At 38.4% G+C, this 15,633-nt stretch overlaps 1 protein-coding gene across 4 annotated transcripts in view; it reads right to left on the bottom strand.

Moving 5' to 3' along the window:
* Positions 1-1,298, bottom strand: part of dscama (Down syndrome cell adhesion molecule a) — a 93,449-nt gene extending 92,151 nt beyond the window's left edge. For 2 of the 4 annotated variants that reach the window (XM_051401281.1, XM_051401283.1), the window contains exon 1: positions 152-1,289. In XM_051401281.1, the coding sequence (XP_051257241.1) occupies positions 152-194 (43 nt within the window). In that variant the 5' untranslated portion in view covers positions 195-1,289. Of the gene's footprint in view, positions 1-151 lie in introns of all 4 variants that reach the window. The other 2 variants (XM_051401285.1, XM_051401284.1) reach the window with 2 other exon arrangements.
* Between the last annotated feature and the right edge of the window lie 14,335 nt (positions 1,299-15,633).

The following is a 15,633-nucleotide window of genomic DNA, read 5'->3' as shown; positions in this document are numbered from 1 at the left end:
AACGTTCAATTTTTCAGAGCAAAAAAAAAAGGAGTAAATATCTTCAATGTGGAAATGCTTTCAGATTATTTGGGATAGTATTTGCATACTTAGCCACGGTGGGATAATTAACATAAACTTGAAGTTTAACGTGCACAAATGCATCACCTACCATTCAAGATGCACTGGGAAAAGATGAGAGCCAATATCCACATGCCCCGCTCCGTTCAATATCCAAGCTTATGCTTTTTCTTCTTCTCTCCCCGCACTCTTTCTTCTTGTTATTTCTTCCTTTTATTTCTCCAACAAGTCAATTGCAATGAAAGAAAGGGGAGCTTGCAAATCTCTCTCTCTCTCTCTCTCTCTCTCTCTCTCTCTCTCTCTCTCTCCCTCTCTTTCTCTATCTTTCTCTCTCTTTCTCTCAATCCTTCACGTTGGGAAGAAGATGAAGAGGAGGAGGTTTGAGCTTCTTCCTGCTGCTGATTGTCTCCTGGTACGGCGGGAGATAGTGTATGATCCACAACTGTGCGTCTCCCGTTTTTTGGACTGACCGCACCGCACCGCGCCGGGCCTCAGTGCAGCCGTCCCCCCGTGTCGGAGCGCTGCTCTGCGTGGAACATGAGGGAGCTCGGCTCGGTGCGCTCCGGTCCAGGTGAGCTGTGCCGCCGCTGCTGCTGCTGCTGAGTCAGAGGCTGGAGACGCATAAGACAAACTGCCTATGCGCACGACCAACTCCACGGTTAAGCAATTAAAACAAAAAAACAAAAACAAAAGCCTCCAAAATAGGAATAAAGAAAAAGAAGCAATAAATAATAAATAAATAAATTTGAAGTCTATGCACTGAAAACAGCCAAACGTGTCTTCTCAAGTATATGAAAAAAATGCGTAAAAGTTGGATTTTTTTCGAGGATTAAAGAGCGCATGGAGTTGATTGTTAGCTGCGCTGAAAACTCATTCTCTCTTCGCCGCCTCTCTCCGTCCGGCGAGCAACAAGCACACGCATCTTCCCCCCGCAGCCGCACACACAAACTGCGCACACTAGTCCCTGCGCTTAAAACCTGCCCTGCCTCAGAGCACTGTGGAATAAACCCTCGCCTCCTTCTCCGCAGCCGCTGTTCTCCCTCTCCATTGCCTTAAAGGTGCAGGGGTGGGGTGGGGGGTGAGGGGCGCACAGCTGAACCTCTGAAGGAGCGTTAAAAAAAAAAACTCTTTTGTTTTATCACAGAGAAGACGGATCACGGTGTTCCACTCACAAAAGCAAAACTGCACATTAACATAAGCAAGAGAGAATTAGCCCATGCAGGACACCCTTCTATGGTTTGCCAGCGTAGCAGGCTGGAGGATGGATGCTGAGGGAGGGAGGGAAGGAGGGAGGGAGAGGGAGTGATGTAGGCTACACCTGACTGGATACTATGTAGGCATTTGGTGAGGGAACGAAATGCTAAATTATCTTAATTGGAGGAGATCAGATCCTGTCTTTTAATGTGTTTTCTGGATAATTTATGAGCCCCAGGGGCATTTTGGGGATCCTGCCAGCCTGCATTTATTAATTGACCTTGACAAATATAAGCAGCAACCCCCCCAATGCACCAGGGGGCATCAAACGGCGGCCATGTCAGGCATCCACAGCCCCCTGCATGAGTTCACCCCCATTCAAGCCACACAGGAGGAGGATGTTGTGGATTACTGTGTGCATTACATTCCATGCTGAAGACTTCGTAGTATAAATATATTTTATGATAAGGTGTGACCCCCATATAAATACATAACAATGAACAATTAACCTGAAAATGACAACCTCATTACATTTTAATGATTATTTTGCCTATCTGAAGAGACATAAGGGGAACAGACAGAAGTTAAATGTTTCCTTTTGAGTCTTTAGTGAGCAAACATCCATGTTGTGTTTTTCAGGCATGGTGTTGTGATAAGAAAGTCACATTTGCATTATATGTTGAATGTGAAATGATTTCGAAGGCACTGACATAATGGTAACTGCAGTGACATCCGCTGCCATGTGACTGTTTGAATTTAGTGTGGCCCATTTATGTTCAAATACTGTAGCAGGCGAGCCAGGCTTTAGCCCTTCGCCCAGATACAGTGTCTGTCTCTTAGACTTAGCATCCACATCAGACCTGCACATGAACATGCTCTGCACCAGGAATACAGGACCTGTCACCGCCTGTCTGGCCGCCACATGTGCTTCCAGCCAGGCATCCCCAAAATAAAACAGATCATTATCACTGACTCCAACCATCCGAACCAAGATGGCAGAGAGGAAAACATGCGCTATTCCTCACACATTGAATACAAAGTATTTTGTTGTTTGTGTTGAATTTGCCTAATCCCCCTCCCTGTCAGCCTCATTGGCACCCAGCAGTGAGGGGGTTTGTTGTTCTTCCAGTTTTGGTGTTGTGTTTGTTCTAATGTGCACGCCTCCTCTTCCTCTATTTGCCACTGTACAGCACTGGTCTACAGCCTGGCACTGTCAACACCCCACTACCCTTTTAAAATGGATTATTATTAGAAACCATACTGTACAACATATTTTGCTCCAGTTACAGGCAGCTATAGTACCTACAGAAACTGCCTGCAAATATCAGGGAACTCATTAGATAAACTGGCTTACACATCAACACCTACTGATATTTAACGAAACACTTTGGCCTTTCATTCCTGATATGTTTGTGCTCTTAGATTGCTACATTTTGCCTTTATCTCATGTATTTTTTGTCAGAAAATGCAAGTCGTGGTCATCCATAGTTATCAGATTTGCTTAAAAACTTGGATTTCATACAAAACAACAGCAGAAACTCAGACAGACATATCTAATAGCTACTGCGTGAGCAAATGTATGAGAATGAGCAAAATCCATCAACCTGAATGTAACCTATTTACAGCATACACATAGTTGCTGTTTTGTGCTGTTAACAAAATACACACACAAAGCCAAGAGTACCAATTAACTTGGAACTGACCCATTTCCTCACCAGTCTCAATTTGATGCCTTTTTTTGTCTTGCTATGTCAAATCATTCAGCCATATGGTAAATGACTGTATTCAGTGTTTATCCCAGTGGACTGTTTAGGTACAGAGATTGGATTAAAATCTCTGGCTGCATGATCATAAAGAACTCAATCCCTATTTCTTTAATCCTCACTTTAACTCCATGATATGTTGTGAGGTTATGATCAAGTCAAAAGGTATTATCCTCTTTAAACCCTTCTGTTATTTAAATGTTAAACCTTTTCAGACATATCTGGGAACTCTCTCTTTGCGCTGATAAAGGGGTGTACTGTGCTGTAAATCTGAGACAAAAGTTGAATGGATTTTTAAACTGCTGCATGGTAAAAAAAAAAAAACAACAAAAAAAAAGGTAGAAAAACTTTGTAGAATATTTTCAACCTCATCAAAATGTAACAAACATTAGTTTCATAAGAAATGAAAACCTCTCTCTGTAAAAACAGTACAGTATGACGGTAAAATGAATGTGCTTATACTGGATTTATGCAGGTGTTGTTATGCAGTTATGTTGCTCCATACTGCAGTTTACTAAGAATATGGTAAACGGCAAATGGACCTGTACTTGTATAGCGCCTTTCTAGTCTTCAGTAGAATACAGTATGCATACAGTACGCATCATGTTTTATCACCTGAAATCAAACGAGACTAAGGCTGTATTCAAACCCACTATAGCAGTACATACAGATTTGGCCACAATGAAGCATGCAGTATGCAAGAATGCAAAAAAAAAGCATAATCTGCAGTATGCCAAAAATACCTAGATGATGAGCTGTACTAATAAGGAAAGTATTTCCAGTTTGTATTTGATCAGTCTACCTCATCCTCTGTGTCCCACAATGCAAAGCATTGGTCTTCTTGGTCATTGGTTTTTAGAGGCGATCTGCATCCAAAATGTTGCAACAACTCTTCATTTTGACTATAGGCTACACATGTCAGATAGGTGTTAACCATCGCTCACAAAATCATATAAATCCACATTTATAAGAACAAAGTAGTGGTGGTTTGCCATTAGCTGTGCTATCATTTACTCTCGCTTTCCAAAACCGAAAACTGGCTAAGCTTGGCCTACCGCAAATGTATGGTATGATCTTACTAAAATGCATAATATACAACTTAAAATTAAAAAATGTACTTAAAGACACTAGATGAAAAGATAAGACATAAATGAAATTATTACAATTCATCCCGTCAGAACCAAATATCTCATAGTTGTCAAGACAATTCACTTAAAACGGTGGCAAGAGGAATGGTGCTAGAGGAAACGACATGGGATCACCAAAGTCAGGGGACCATGAATGTCTGTACCAAATTTCACACCAATCTATGCAAAAATGTAGAATAGTGGTTGTAAAAAGCAAAGGGAGAAAATTTACTAGAGGTCAGTATTACTGTGAGTATAATGTGAGTACAATAGGAAGTCTGTACTCATTATTAAACAGAGAGATCAGAGCAAGGCTTATAAATACCCCACACAGCGCATATTGTGACAAACACAGGTCGTGAGTATCCAGGCTCAACCAAAAACACAACAGCTTATTTCCACTGGTAACTACGGTACAGTGTAAAGAGAACAGAGACACAAGAGTTTATATTATATTATACATTTCAGATTTTCAAAATGATGTTCAGTTAAGCTTATTTGTATATTAACGTTGTTGTTCTCTTACTTCCAGTAGCAGCTCATTTACAATATAAGGTATGTGTATGTATGTATTTAACAAGAGGCCAGTGTACAGGGGGGAATAATAATATCCATTCATCTTAACTACAAAGAGCCAGATCCCCCAAGGGAAACTTTTATAGCTCTTATTAACAAAATACTCTCAAGTACTTTGATTATATTCAAACAATAAAATGTATATCTGATAATGTCTTATAAATGACAAATGACGGCAGGTTCATCTCAATCTGCGACTTATAAGAATAAGGGAGCTTTGTCGCCTGGGTCAGACTGCTGAATAATTCACACCACGTTATGAGGTAGAAATGGAAGAACAGTAGTCTAACGTACATCCTGAGACCCTCATTTTATTAGATCATCTTTGAATCCTTCTCTCTGCCCATAAATTCTGAACGGAACGTGAGACAAAGTCACAATTCAAGTTTAATGAGTCGACATGTCTCCAGAATAAAGAAATGGAGAAATCGTGTTCCCTTTGAGAGTAATTCCTTGCCATTAGAGGGTGGAAAGTGCTGTGTCTGCTTGAAAATAAGCTATGTGCCATAAGCTTTCCACTGCAGTTTTTGTGTGACAAAAAAATCATAGTCTGCTCTAAAAAGCCATAGCAAGAATTTAAAAGACAATTCAGCCTTGGTTAGATACTCTTAGACTGTTGTTCCTCCAATCAAGACCATATCTGCAGCTTGTTCCCAAACATCTTGTGCTGCATTATATTCTACTGAGGTTACTGCTAATGGAGAACTTGGTATTTCTGCTCTGTGTTGCGTTTCTACAGGATGAGACAGTATGATGCATCTGTTGCAGCAAAATGGGCTGCAAAGTGTGTGGAGAAACTACAGCGGCTGTGAAGCTAGCAAAAAACATGAAGGGCACTATCTACAATGACTGTTTTGTTTGTCCATACTGGGCTACTGTAGAAACATGGTGGACTTAACGAAAGGCAACCCTGTATAAAAACGGTTCATTCTAAGGTAACAAAAACACAACAATCCTTATTTTCAGATGATTCTACACTAATAAAAACATTCAGTTTAAATCAATAGCATCAAACTACAAAATAAACCTAAAACTATATGTTTTCAGTATTTCTTCTTTGTGTCCAGAGAAGCATATATTCAAATATATATTCATAAACCACTTGACTCTGCTATAGATGCAAGGACTTCAACCTATTCTCCTTATTGGTCAGCTGCAGTAGTCCTAATATGTATAATAGTTCTTTTGAGGAACAGAGGACTAACTAAATGCCTGATAGAGCCCTAGTTAACAAGGCTGAAAAAAACTAATTTTCCCTTATTGGCTTCTATAATCACCCAGCCTCATAAGGTAGCGACCAAGTGAGTGGACAGAGCTGAGCTCCTTGATGGCCCACCTTAGCAGATCTATATATCGATTCCCCTCATTGACTAATTTGCATCTCACGGCTCAATGCACTCCCGTCCAGTCCTGATTGAGTGGACAGCAGGGTCATCCAGAGGTAATTCTAGGATTTTAGGGCTATTGATTTTAAGTAGCTGAATTCACAACTCAACTGTTCTGAGTTGATTATTTAGAATGTTATCCCAATTTTTACACACAGGATACATTCAGTTTCTATCTCTGGAGTCTTAATCTACAAACACTATCACTATGAAAATGTAAAAAATGGAACTATAATGTTTTACTACTCTCTTTATTAAGAGAGTCTGTAGACTTTAGGGTTTTGATCATTCTGATCTGGGTCTGGACTTCATCAACTTAATACAAACTAAAACACTGATAACCAATAAAATTGCTTTATATATAGTGAGACCAAAGTTAATCATCTATATTGTAGTTTTTACTTTGCTAAACATTTTAACATGCTTTTTTTAAAGTATTTCTTGGAGCTTTTATTACCTTTATTGATAGTGGCAGCTAAAGAGTGACAGGAAATGGAGAATAGAGAGGGGGGATTACACGCAGGAAAGCTGTTTCCTAAAGCATCCTATTCTCTTGGAACATGCAGTGTTGGGTACATCTTTCCTGGGAAACATTGTGGATCGTTTAATTGTTTTTTATCAACAACGATTTGTTTAGAATAATCAGAAGCTGAATAAGCAGAGGCACTGTGACATTTATAGCCAGGGTGGCTAAACATCAAAAAAGTATCTTGTATTTCCCAGAAGGCCTTCACAACAAAAGACATTGGTCACCAAGCTATTATTATTATCAAATATTTCTTCATTGCTTCCATCATGGATGGCATGAACTATTTTTTAATTATTATTAAAGATATTTCCCAATATATTGGAAACCCAATGTGGTAGTCTAACTACGTGTACAATATTTAAGGGAGCCACATTACACCATGACTTACAGTGATTTTAGAACTGCTTTGAGGACTTCTTAGAAAAATAATGTATTCTGAGGATATTCCATTTCTCTATGAATTCAGTAAATCATCTAGAGGCATTCAGCTGCTAGTGTCTTTTATAATTTGGTGCTTGTGTTCATTTTATTGTGACTGTGAATCTACAGAGATATATCTGGGAAGCTAGAGAATGGTCGACTGTCATACACAGAGCAATAGTAAACATATTTGAGTTTGACTCTTCTGGTCCGTAACTGTCCAACATGGGGTGGCAGTGTTGCTTAGTAACCACAGCACATGACTGACCTTATCGGTGCGGTCATAAAAATGTATGAAGTCCTTTTATTCATCTTCCCTTCTCTCCTGTGCCCCCCACCCCCAACTCCCCCTCTGACACACACCCACACACACACAAACACAATTGAGATGAACACATCCACATCCTGTGCATTGTTCTTGTGTGTGTGTCTGAGAGAGAGAGAGAGAGAGAGCAGCAGGGTGGTAATGAAGGGCTATACCTGACACATGCCACAGACTGCATCAAGCAGGGGGAGAGTATCCAGTGACAGGAAAATCAGCAGTCACATAGGAAAACAGCAGAGGATTGTGAGAGCAGCTTCACTTTCACAGAGACATTTTCACCATACCACTAAAGATAAAAACATGCAGATTTGAGAAACATAATGATGTCTGGATTAACGTGTTGTGTAACCTATGATCTGTGGTGTTTTCAGTATCACATCACTGTGATCTACTTAGTTGACGTAAATCTGTCTTGTTTACAGTGTCTTAATCTGGGTTTAATCCCCAGAACATATTTATGGAATTGACAAAGTATTATGCAGTGGTGGCGCTGTGTGCTACGGGAGGGTGGCAGGGGGGTTTCCAGGGCCTTTAGGAGCAGCGCTGATGATTCCACACAGGACGTTAAGCACCACGTCTGTCAGCTCATTGACACAGTATCACAGTGACTGGCTTTCTTGCAAAGTGCTGCTCTGTCGTTCCCACAGGGAGCACAGATGTTAGCCTTGCTGTCGCCATCTTTTTGCCCTGACAACATCTGCACAGCTGTGTTGTTGGCTGCCACGCACAGGCGGGAATGCCACAACCCGCTCTTGAACTGTTGACAGCTAGGGGCAGGTCGGCACAGATGGCAGGAGGGGGTGTCAGGGGACTGTGTGGAGGGGGGCTGGTGGCAGGTAGAGACTGAGGCTCCCATCTGGCCTCAGTGCTGGCACTCTGCCCCGGGGCATCTTCAACGTTTACTCGACAGAAAGCCTGTCAAGAGTTGGAAGTCACCTTGCGCAAAACGTTGTACTCTTTGGGCGGTTTCACTGGAGATGAAGATGGGGAGGTGGTGGTGGCGGGGGGGCAGCAGTCTGGGCTAAATTTACTAGATAGTAGAAAGAGAGGATGGGTACTAACTAACTGATCGTAAGATGCAAAGATTTAAGGAGCAACTATAATTATATTTAGTCATTAAAAATGGCTTTTATTCTCAATGTAAATGTATAAAGAGAATGCAGTCCAGTATGTGCAAAAGAATGACTGCATATTGTCTTTAAAGTCATGTTTCTCCTGTATATTCTCTTTTTTTTTTACTGTAAATTGTTGTTGGGTGTGCACAGGGTTCCTTGGGGTACAAAGCTGGAATAAAAATGTATCTGTTCAACAAACAGAAAGAAAACATACAGTTTTGTGGCTGAATATGTGTGTTTATTTTAAAAAAAAAAAATTTTTTAAATAATTTTTTATAAAAAAAAAAAAAAAAAAAAAAAAAAAAAAAAAAAAAAAAAAAAAAAAAATAAAAAAAAAATTTAAAATTTTTTTTTTTTTTAAAAAAAAAAACTCACAAAAAAAAATTTTTTTTTTTTTTTTTAAAAAAAAAATTTTTTTTTTTTATTTATAAATTAATTTTTAAAAATTTTTTTTTTTTTTTTTTTTTTAATTTTTTTTTTTTTTTTTTTAAAAATTTTTTTAAAAAATTTTTTTTTTTTTTTTTTATTTTTTTTTTTTTTTATTTGTTTTTTTTTTTTTATAAAAAGTCCACCCTCCTTTTTTTTTAAAAAATTTTTTTTTTTTTTTTTTTTTTTTTTTTTTTTTTTGTTTTTAAAATCCCCATATTGTATATGTGCTCCAACAATTAGTTGATTCAATGATTGACTGATTATTATTATATATATATAATTATTATTCAGCAGCTATCTTCATGCCAAACATTCCCTGGTCCTAGCTTCTGAAGGGTGAGGATGTGATGCTTTTTTTGCCAGTTAAAATAGTTAACTGAACTTTTTTTTGTTTGACAGTTGAATGGAACAAGCTATCTGATAACATGACCTTGGGCTGTGAGTAATTATAACAGGCACTTTTCACTCTTTTCTGACATTTTATAGGCAAAACAATTAGTAGAGAAAATAATTTGTAGAGATATGAAATATTTCATGTTATAGCGGATGGGCAGTCCATGAGTAAATACTGTATGTATAAATTTTGTTTGCCAAAAGGTTATGTATAGGCAAGAAATATATGGTATGTTAACTAATTCAAGCTGATAAAACCATGTTAAGTATATATGTTAAAGAAAGCCAGGGACCTCCAGGAGCCAAAACATAACATAGAGTTAAACAGAGACGTGATCAAACAAGGAGATAAAATACACCATCACGAAATGACAGAAAATAAAACCTCAATGGAAAGGCAAAGTTATGAGCAACCTATCTGAACATGTTTAAATAAAGTTTAAGGTTATTATAAGTGTTATGAGTACTAGTTGTACTGTAAAGTATGCTTTAAAGTAAAGTATGTATAGTTTTGCTTTTGGGTTAATCTTCTACCCTCGTGCTTTCAAATTCAAGACAATGTTTTAGTGCTGAGTAAAGAATTAAGCTGCAGACCTCCCAAGACCTTCCCTACACTGCATCATCAACCTGGCGATGCCAACTGCAGATGACAATGGCTGTTGACTGCAGCCCAGTGGGGGCTCTGGGTTTGACCTGGACTGGCTGTCCAGGGCATAGGGCCAGCACAGAAGAAAAGCGCTTTACGGATGGAGCATGTGGTCAGGTCATCTCTTATGCTTCTCTTCACCCCCTTCACAGCTCCCCCTTAATCCCAGCCTGAAGCTCCCTCCCTCCTCTCTCCCTCCTCCTCACCTCACTCCCCTCCCCTGTATCCAGCATATCGCAAGGAAATGCCAACAGATGCCCAGTGTCTAAGACAGGCATTATGTTCTTAGAGGATGTCCTGGTAATTCTGTTTTTTTCTAGGCTGCTGATTATTACCACACTGTCTAGAAGTGGTGAGGATGAGAGGCAGCAGAGGACAACAGGTAGCCATCTCTGCTGGCTGGGTCACGTGGTGCTGCAGTCTATGCAAAACAAGATCCCCTCACCCAAAGGGGACATATGTCTGTTTGTAGTATATGACGGACTGATGGGATTAACATTCATGGAATACACAGATAGATATACTACACAGATAAACAGACAGCTTGTTAGGTAATTATACTGTTAATGTCATTATTATTATTATTGTTAGAAATTGTATTAAGGGAATAACTAAATGGTATTCAGGGATATCTAAATGAGAATGCACCAACAGGAGCGTTTAGTGTTGTATTTTATAACATGTTACTCATCAAGATTTTAAAACCGGAGGAGTGGGACTTCATTTGCTATAAGAAAATGTGTCAATCATTGGGACTCGGGGAGAAAGTGGTTTGTCAGACCCTGAGGGGGCCACACTGACCTAAATACAAAATTGTCAACAGCAATCCTGCACTGACCAACCAAAAGAGAACACTGAGGACACAAACATTTAACTCTGCAAAGATGGCATCAGTTAAAATACCTCAACTGGGAACCCATATCTCCAAAGGCTATTTAAATGTTTCACAGGACAAATCAATGACCATGGCAGTAAGCAATACACAAAATAAGGTTGTTGCTTTGGAAGATACATGTATTCATCTTCAGTAAATAAGATACGTACAAGGAGATCAGGTTATCAGTAACTACCTTGCTTATTTGCAAATCCCTTTGTTGTTCCTCTTGTTTACTTGTCTGAGGGCTACAGACAGATGCTTTTGGCGTATTGTTATTAACGTATGGTTTTTACATGACTGGTGAAAAGAGATTGTCAAGATTAAAGTTGAACCTTTCCAGTAAAGAAGATTTCTCTCCATTCAGCTCATCAGTGGTGCTGAATTCATGGATGAGTCCGTGAGGACTAATGCCACCATGTGGTTAGGGGTGGTGTTGTTGACAGAACATAATATAAATGCTGATATCTCAGGACTGTGGTAATCCAGCTGTATGTTTGTTGCTGTTGGTGTCTTTACATTGGGATATTTCTAAAGTCCTAGTTTGCAGTATTATTATATTTTTCTGAAATATTATTAGGAGTCTCTGTTCATTGTCAACCTCTACAGTATTGTATTTTTTTTAAATATATAGTATTTTTCTTATGAAAGAAACTTAATCACTACATAAAATATTGTTTGGTATTATAATGAGTAACTATACCTACTCAAGTACTGAACCTCAGCTCAATTTTAAGAGTACTTGTACTTTATTGGAGTATTGCCATCATATGCAATTTTATAATTTGAAGGAAATGTTATTTTTACTTGTCTTTTAATTTGGAGGACTAGTTGGAGTTACTAGTTACTTCTAAACAAACAGCTTCATTATATATAAAATGTCATGAATGAAAGTTGGGTTTCTTAAATGCAAACTCTCCTATTTCATATTTTAGAATCTTCCATCATGATCACATACCTTGCACCACACCATTATTTAACAGCTACATCAATTAATAAAATGTGAAATTTTGTGATTTATTTTCTACTGACCAAGAGTGCCAAACACAAAGACATTCAATTAAAATGATATAAAACAGACAAAATCAGGAAATATTTACACCTGAGAAGCTGCACGCAGAAATCTTTTGGCATTTCTGCTTGAGAACTAATGTTAATAATTAATCAATTATCATTATAGTTGGCAAATGGCAATTCACTCTGTTTATCAATATTCAGTTAATCGTTTATTAATCAACATATCATTTCAACTCAACCCTATATATCATCAGCTCATAAAACATAATGCACACTGTTATTAAACCACCCAGCAGTATAGTTCAAATAAGCCTTTGGTTCAAGAAGCTACAACATCAGCAATATATTGTAAGTGCATGATTGTGCTAATACTTACTTTTACTTAAGTGAAAGATTTCAATACCATTTCCACTACTGGCGACATGTATTGAAACTAATATATTGTCAAAATTTACAGTGAGTACCAAGAATGTAAAGATGTACCACAAGACAGCTAAATCATGATACAAATACGTAAAGATTCAAATCAATGGCATTGTTTTACACAGCTTATACCCTACCCCAGAAATTACACTCTGAGTCTGAGAAAATCTTCAATCTCATTTTTCTTTAAAAAATCATGAGAAAATTGTATGATGAATTGAACGAGTGCTGTAGTAAATGTGATAATATTTTGACAGTGATCCACCAATATTAATAATCTACCTATATCTATATATATACACACACACACACACACACACACACACACACACACACACACACGAGACACACACATAAATATGAGCCAGCAAAGGTGAGGAAATTGTATTCCACAAGTTAGGGTGCTGAATTTACTTGTTAAGAATGAAATTAGAGAAATTACACTTGCAGAATCAATGGAGATTTTCATTTACCAACTTCAGCCAATATCCTGGACTTTTGTGGATAGAATTTCCTATATCACCTTTGCTCTGTGTATAAAAGCTGTGCACACAACTACATGTGTTGTGGGCTGGGCTGTACCAGTAGCTCAATACTGGTTGACCTACAAAACCAGTGAGAGTGCTCATGTTCATCACAACCGCAGGACCCTGGTGTGTCGTAAAGACTCATGCTGATCTGAGAGTCTATGAGGCTTGACGCGTGACATCGACTTCACGAAAGAACAGGGGGGGAAAAATAAACACATAACTGCCCAGTAACAAGGGCTCTCTCCTCATTGGCTGCTGAAGAATGTTGCATTGATCATACTCTTTGTGCAGAAATGACACATGTGGTTTTGATCCACGTACACACAGGCAGGATTACAGTAAAATGCTCACACACACAGCAGCTTGTGAGTGTGCACGAATCTTCTGAGGCTTAGATGTGCACAAACACACACACACTCTCTATCACCCTCACACACACACACAATTACACATATACACACTGACAAAGTATTGGTGAGAACTAGGGCAGAACCACACCAGTAAGCCTCTTTTTTACTTAAATATCCTCTGAGAATTCAGTTTTCCCCCCCACCCAAGATTAGCACTTAGCCCCTAGTAACAGTGCTGTCATTTTGTTGTTACACGTCACCCACCATGGTTCATACTTTATGTAAACACTGTATCCTCTTCCATACTTGGCTGTTTTTTGCAACAGCACATAGCTGATGCTTTTAACTATTTGGGAATCTGAAATTTCCACCAACAATTACATTTTCTGGTCAATCTCACCTTTTAACTAAAAAGTTTCCCATAGCTGGATTGCAGCTTCCAGAGTATCGAGAGGTGGGACCAAACAGGTTTTCAATTTGGTAAAAAAAAACAGTTTAATTACAAAAATATAAAAGTAAGCGACATTTTTAATGTCAACTACTCAAATGTGAAAAATGTCCCAATTATGATATTTTATGATTAATGATTGTCAGATTAGTACAAGAATTTTCTGTCTACACCATCAGGCACCAATAATGTAAAGCTGCAGCTAACAACTATTTTCATTATTGATTAATTTGACGATTGATTTCTAAATTTTTTCTGGATTATCTTATTTTATTTTGAAAAAGAAAAACATATTCAGGAAAGCCCCTCATCTGTGAAGTTGTTGAACTAAAGAATGTTAGGCAGTTTTTCACTATTTTAGCTCTTTTTTTTTTAACTCTAAAATAATGTATATTTATTTAATTCATTTATTTAAGATCTGGAATGTCCCATAATAATCTTAATCTGTTAATCCCTATAATCGTTGTTGCTGTACATTACCTATACAGTACATGTGCGGGATATTGCATAGATGAAGTTTGACTGCAAACAGACAAACATGATTTTCACATGTACATTTGCAGTGATTAATGACTGTTGTGACAATGGGAAGCTCCATCCATCCTGGATTTTTTAGGCAGAAAATTAATAAAATTCGTACATTGTTAAAGCAGTCAAATTGTGGCTGTATTAAAGCAGAGGCCAACATTTTCAGTTTCCTTACCTAAAATATGGGCCTTACAAGCAAGAAACAAATTGCAGCCCGAGTATTTAACACATGCTTTGGCTGCAATCTGAGTGTCTCCACTAGGGCTGGGCGATAAATCGATTTTATTGATTAATTCGAATTCGATTAATACAATTTATTTTTAGTTAAAATCGGTTTTCTCTTGAACTTCCACAACACCAGCGCTCCCTTTGGGCTCCCGTAGGTCAGAGTGCGCTGACCCCTCCCCCCGCCTCTCCACAGATAAACACAACATGGCAGCAAGCCAGGATGAGCTCGTCCCCAAAAAAGGCATAGTGTCGTCGGTTGTTTTGAACTGGTTTGGTTTTGTGGCGTCTGACAGCAAACAAACCACGACCCACTGCAAAGTTTGTTTGAAAGCTGTTGCAACCAAAGGTAGCAGTACGACGGATTTATTCCAGCACCTCAAGCAGAGGCATGCAGCCAAATGGGAGAAATGTAGCTCTCTGCGAGATATACAGGACCAACACCCGCTAAAAACAGTCCACAAAAAAATCGATTAAAATCGTTAATCGGGTTTGGTGTGAAAAAATCTGAGATTTTATTTTTAAGCCATATCGCCCAGCCCTAGTCTCCACTGTAGTGCCAAGCTCTGAGGATCTACTCAACCTTATTTTTTAACCAAATAATATAGATTCAGTTTTTCCTAGATGTTAAGACAAATTGTTTTCAGACAGCCACTGATATTTTTTAATCCATCACTTAACTGGCTGTCACCAGTGCCCTTGTCCTTGTGGGTAACCAATAAAGCTGAGTCATCTGCATATAAAGACAGATTAAATTTGCCGATACAATTGCAAACAAAATTTGTATAACAGAAAGAGCAAAGGACCTAGGACACTTCCTTATGGCACACCATAGTGGATTTCTCTAGCCTCAGATAAACTGCTGCCAATGTCTTATCTCTGATAGCTGTCTGTGAAATATGACCGAATCAACCCACAAGCCATGCTATTGAAACCCAGAACTTTAGTTAAGTCAGCAGAATCTGATGGTCAGCAGTGTCAAAGGCACGCTCTACTAGGTGAGCTACAGGGGCTCCTCAAGACAGAAAATATATTTTTTATGAATTTATGAAAATGCCAAAAAATTCTACAATCTGTCAAAGCTGTGGCCATAGCAGTATCCTTATCATACATATGAAATATGAAAAACAATTAGACCAGAAACCAGAAACAGGTAATGGTAAAGGGGTCCTAAAGATAGAGTTTTAGCTCACCAACAGAGGCACAGCAGGCCGGAAGTGGGCCAAATGTGATCACGTGCAAAACCACTGAGCACTTCCCCTTTCATGTATGAAGT

Source organism: Dicentrarchus labrax, unplaced genomic scaffold, assembly GCF_905237075.1.
Source record: "Dicentrarchus labrax unplaced genomic scaffold, dlabrax2021, whole genome shotgun sequence".
NCBI lineage: Eukaryota > Metazoa > Chordata > Actinopteri > Moronidae > Dicentrarchus > Dicentrarchus labrax.
The sequence above is the reverse complement of the archived record's forward strand: the minus strand, read 5'-3'. Positions and strand labels throughout refer to the sequence as shown.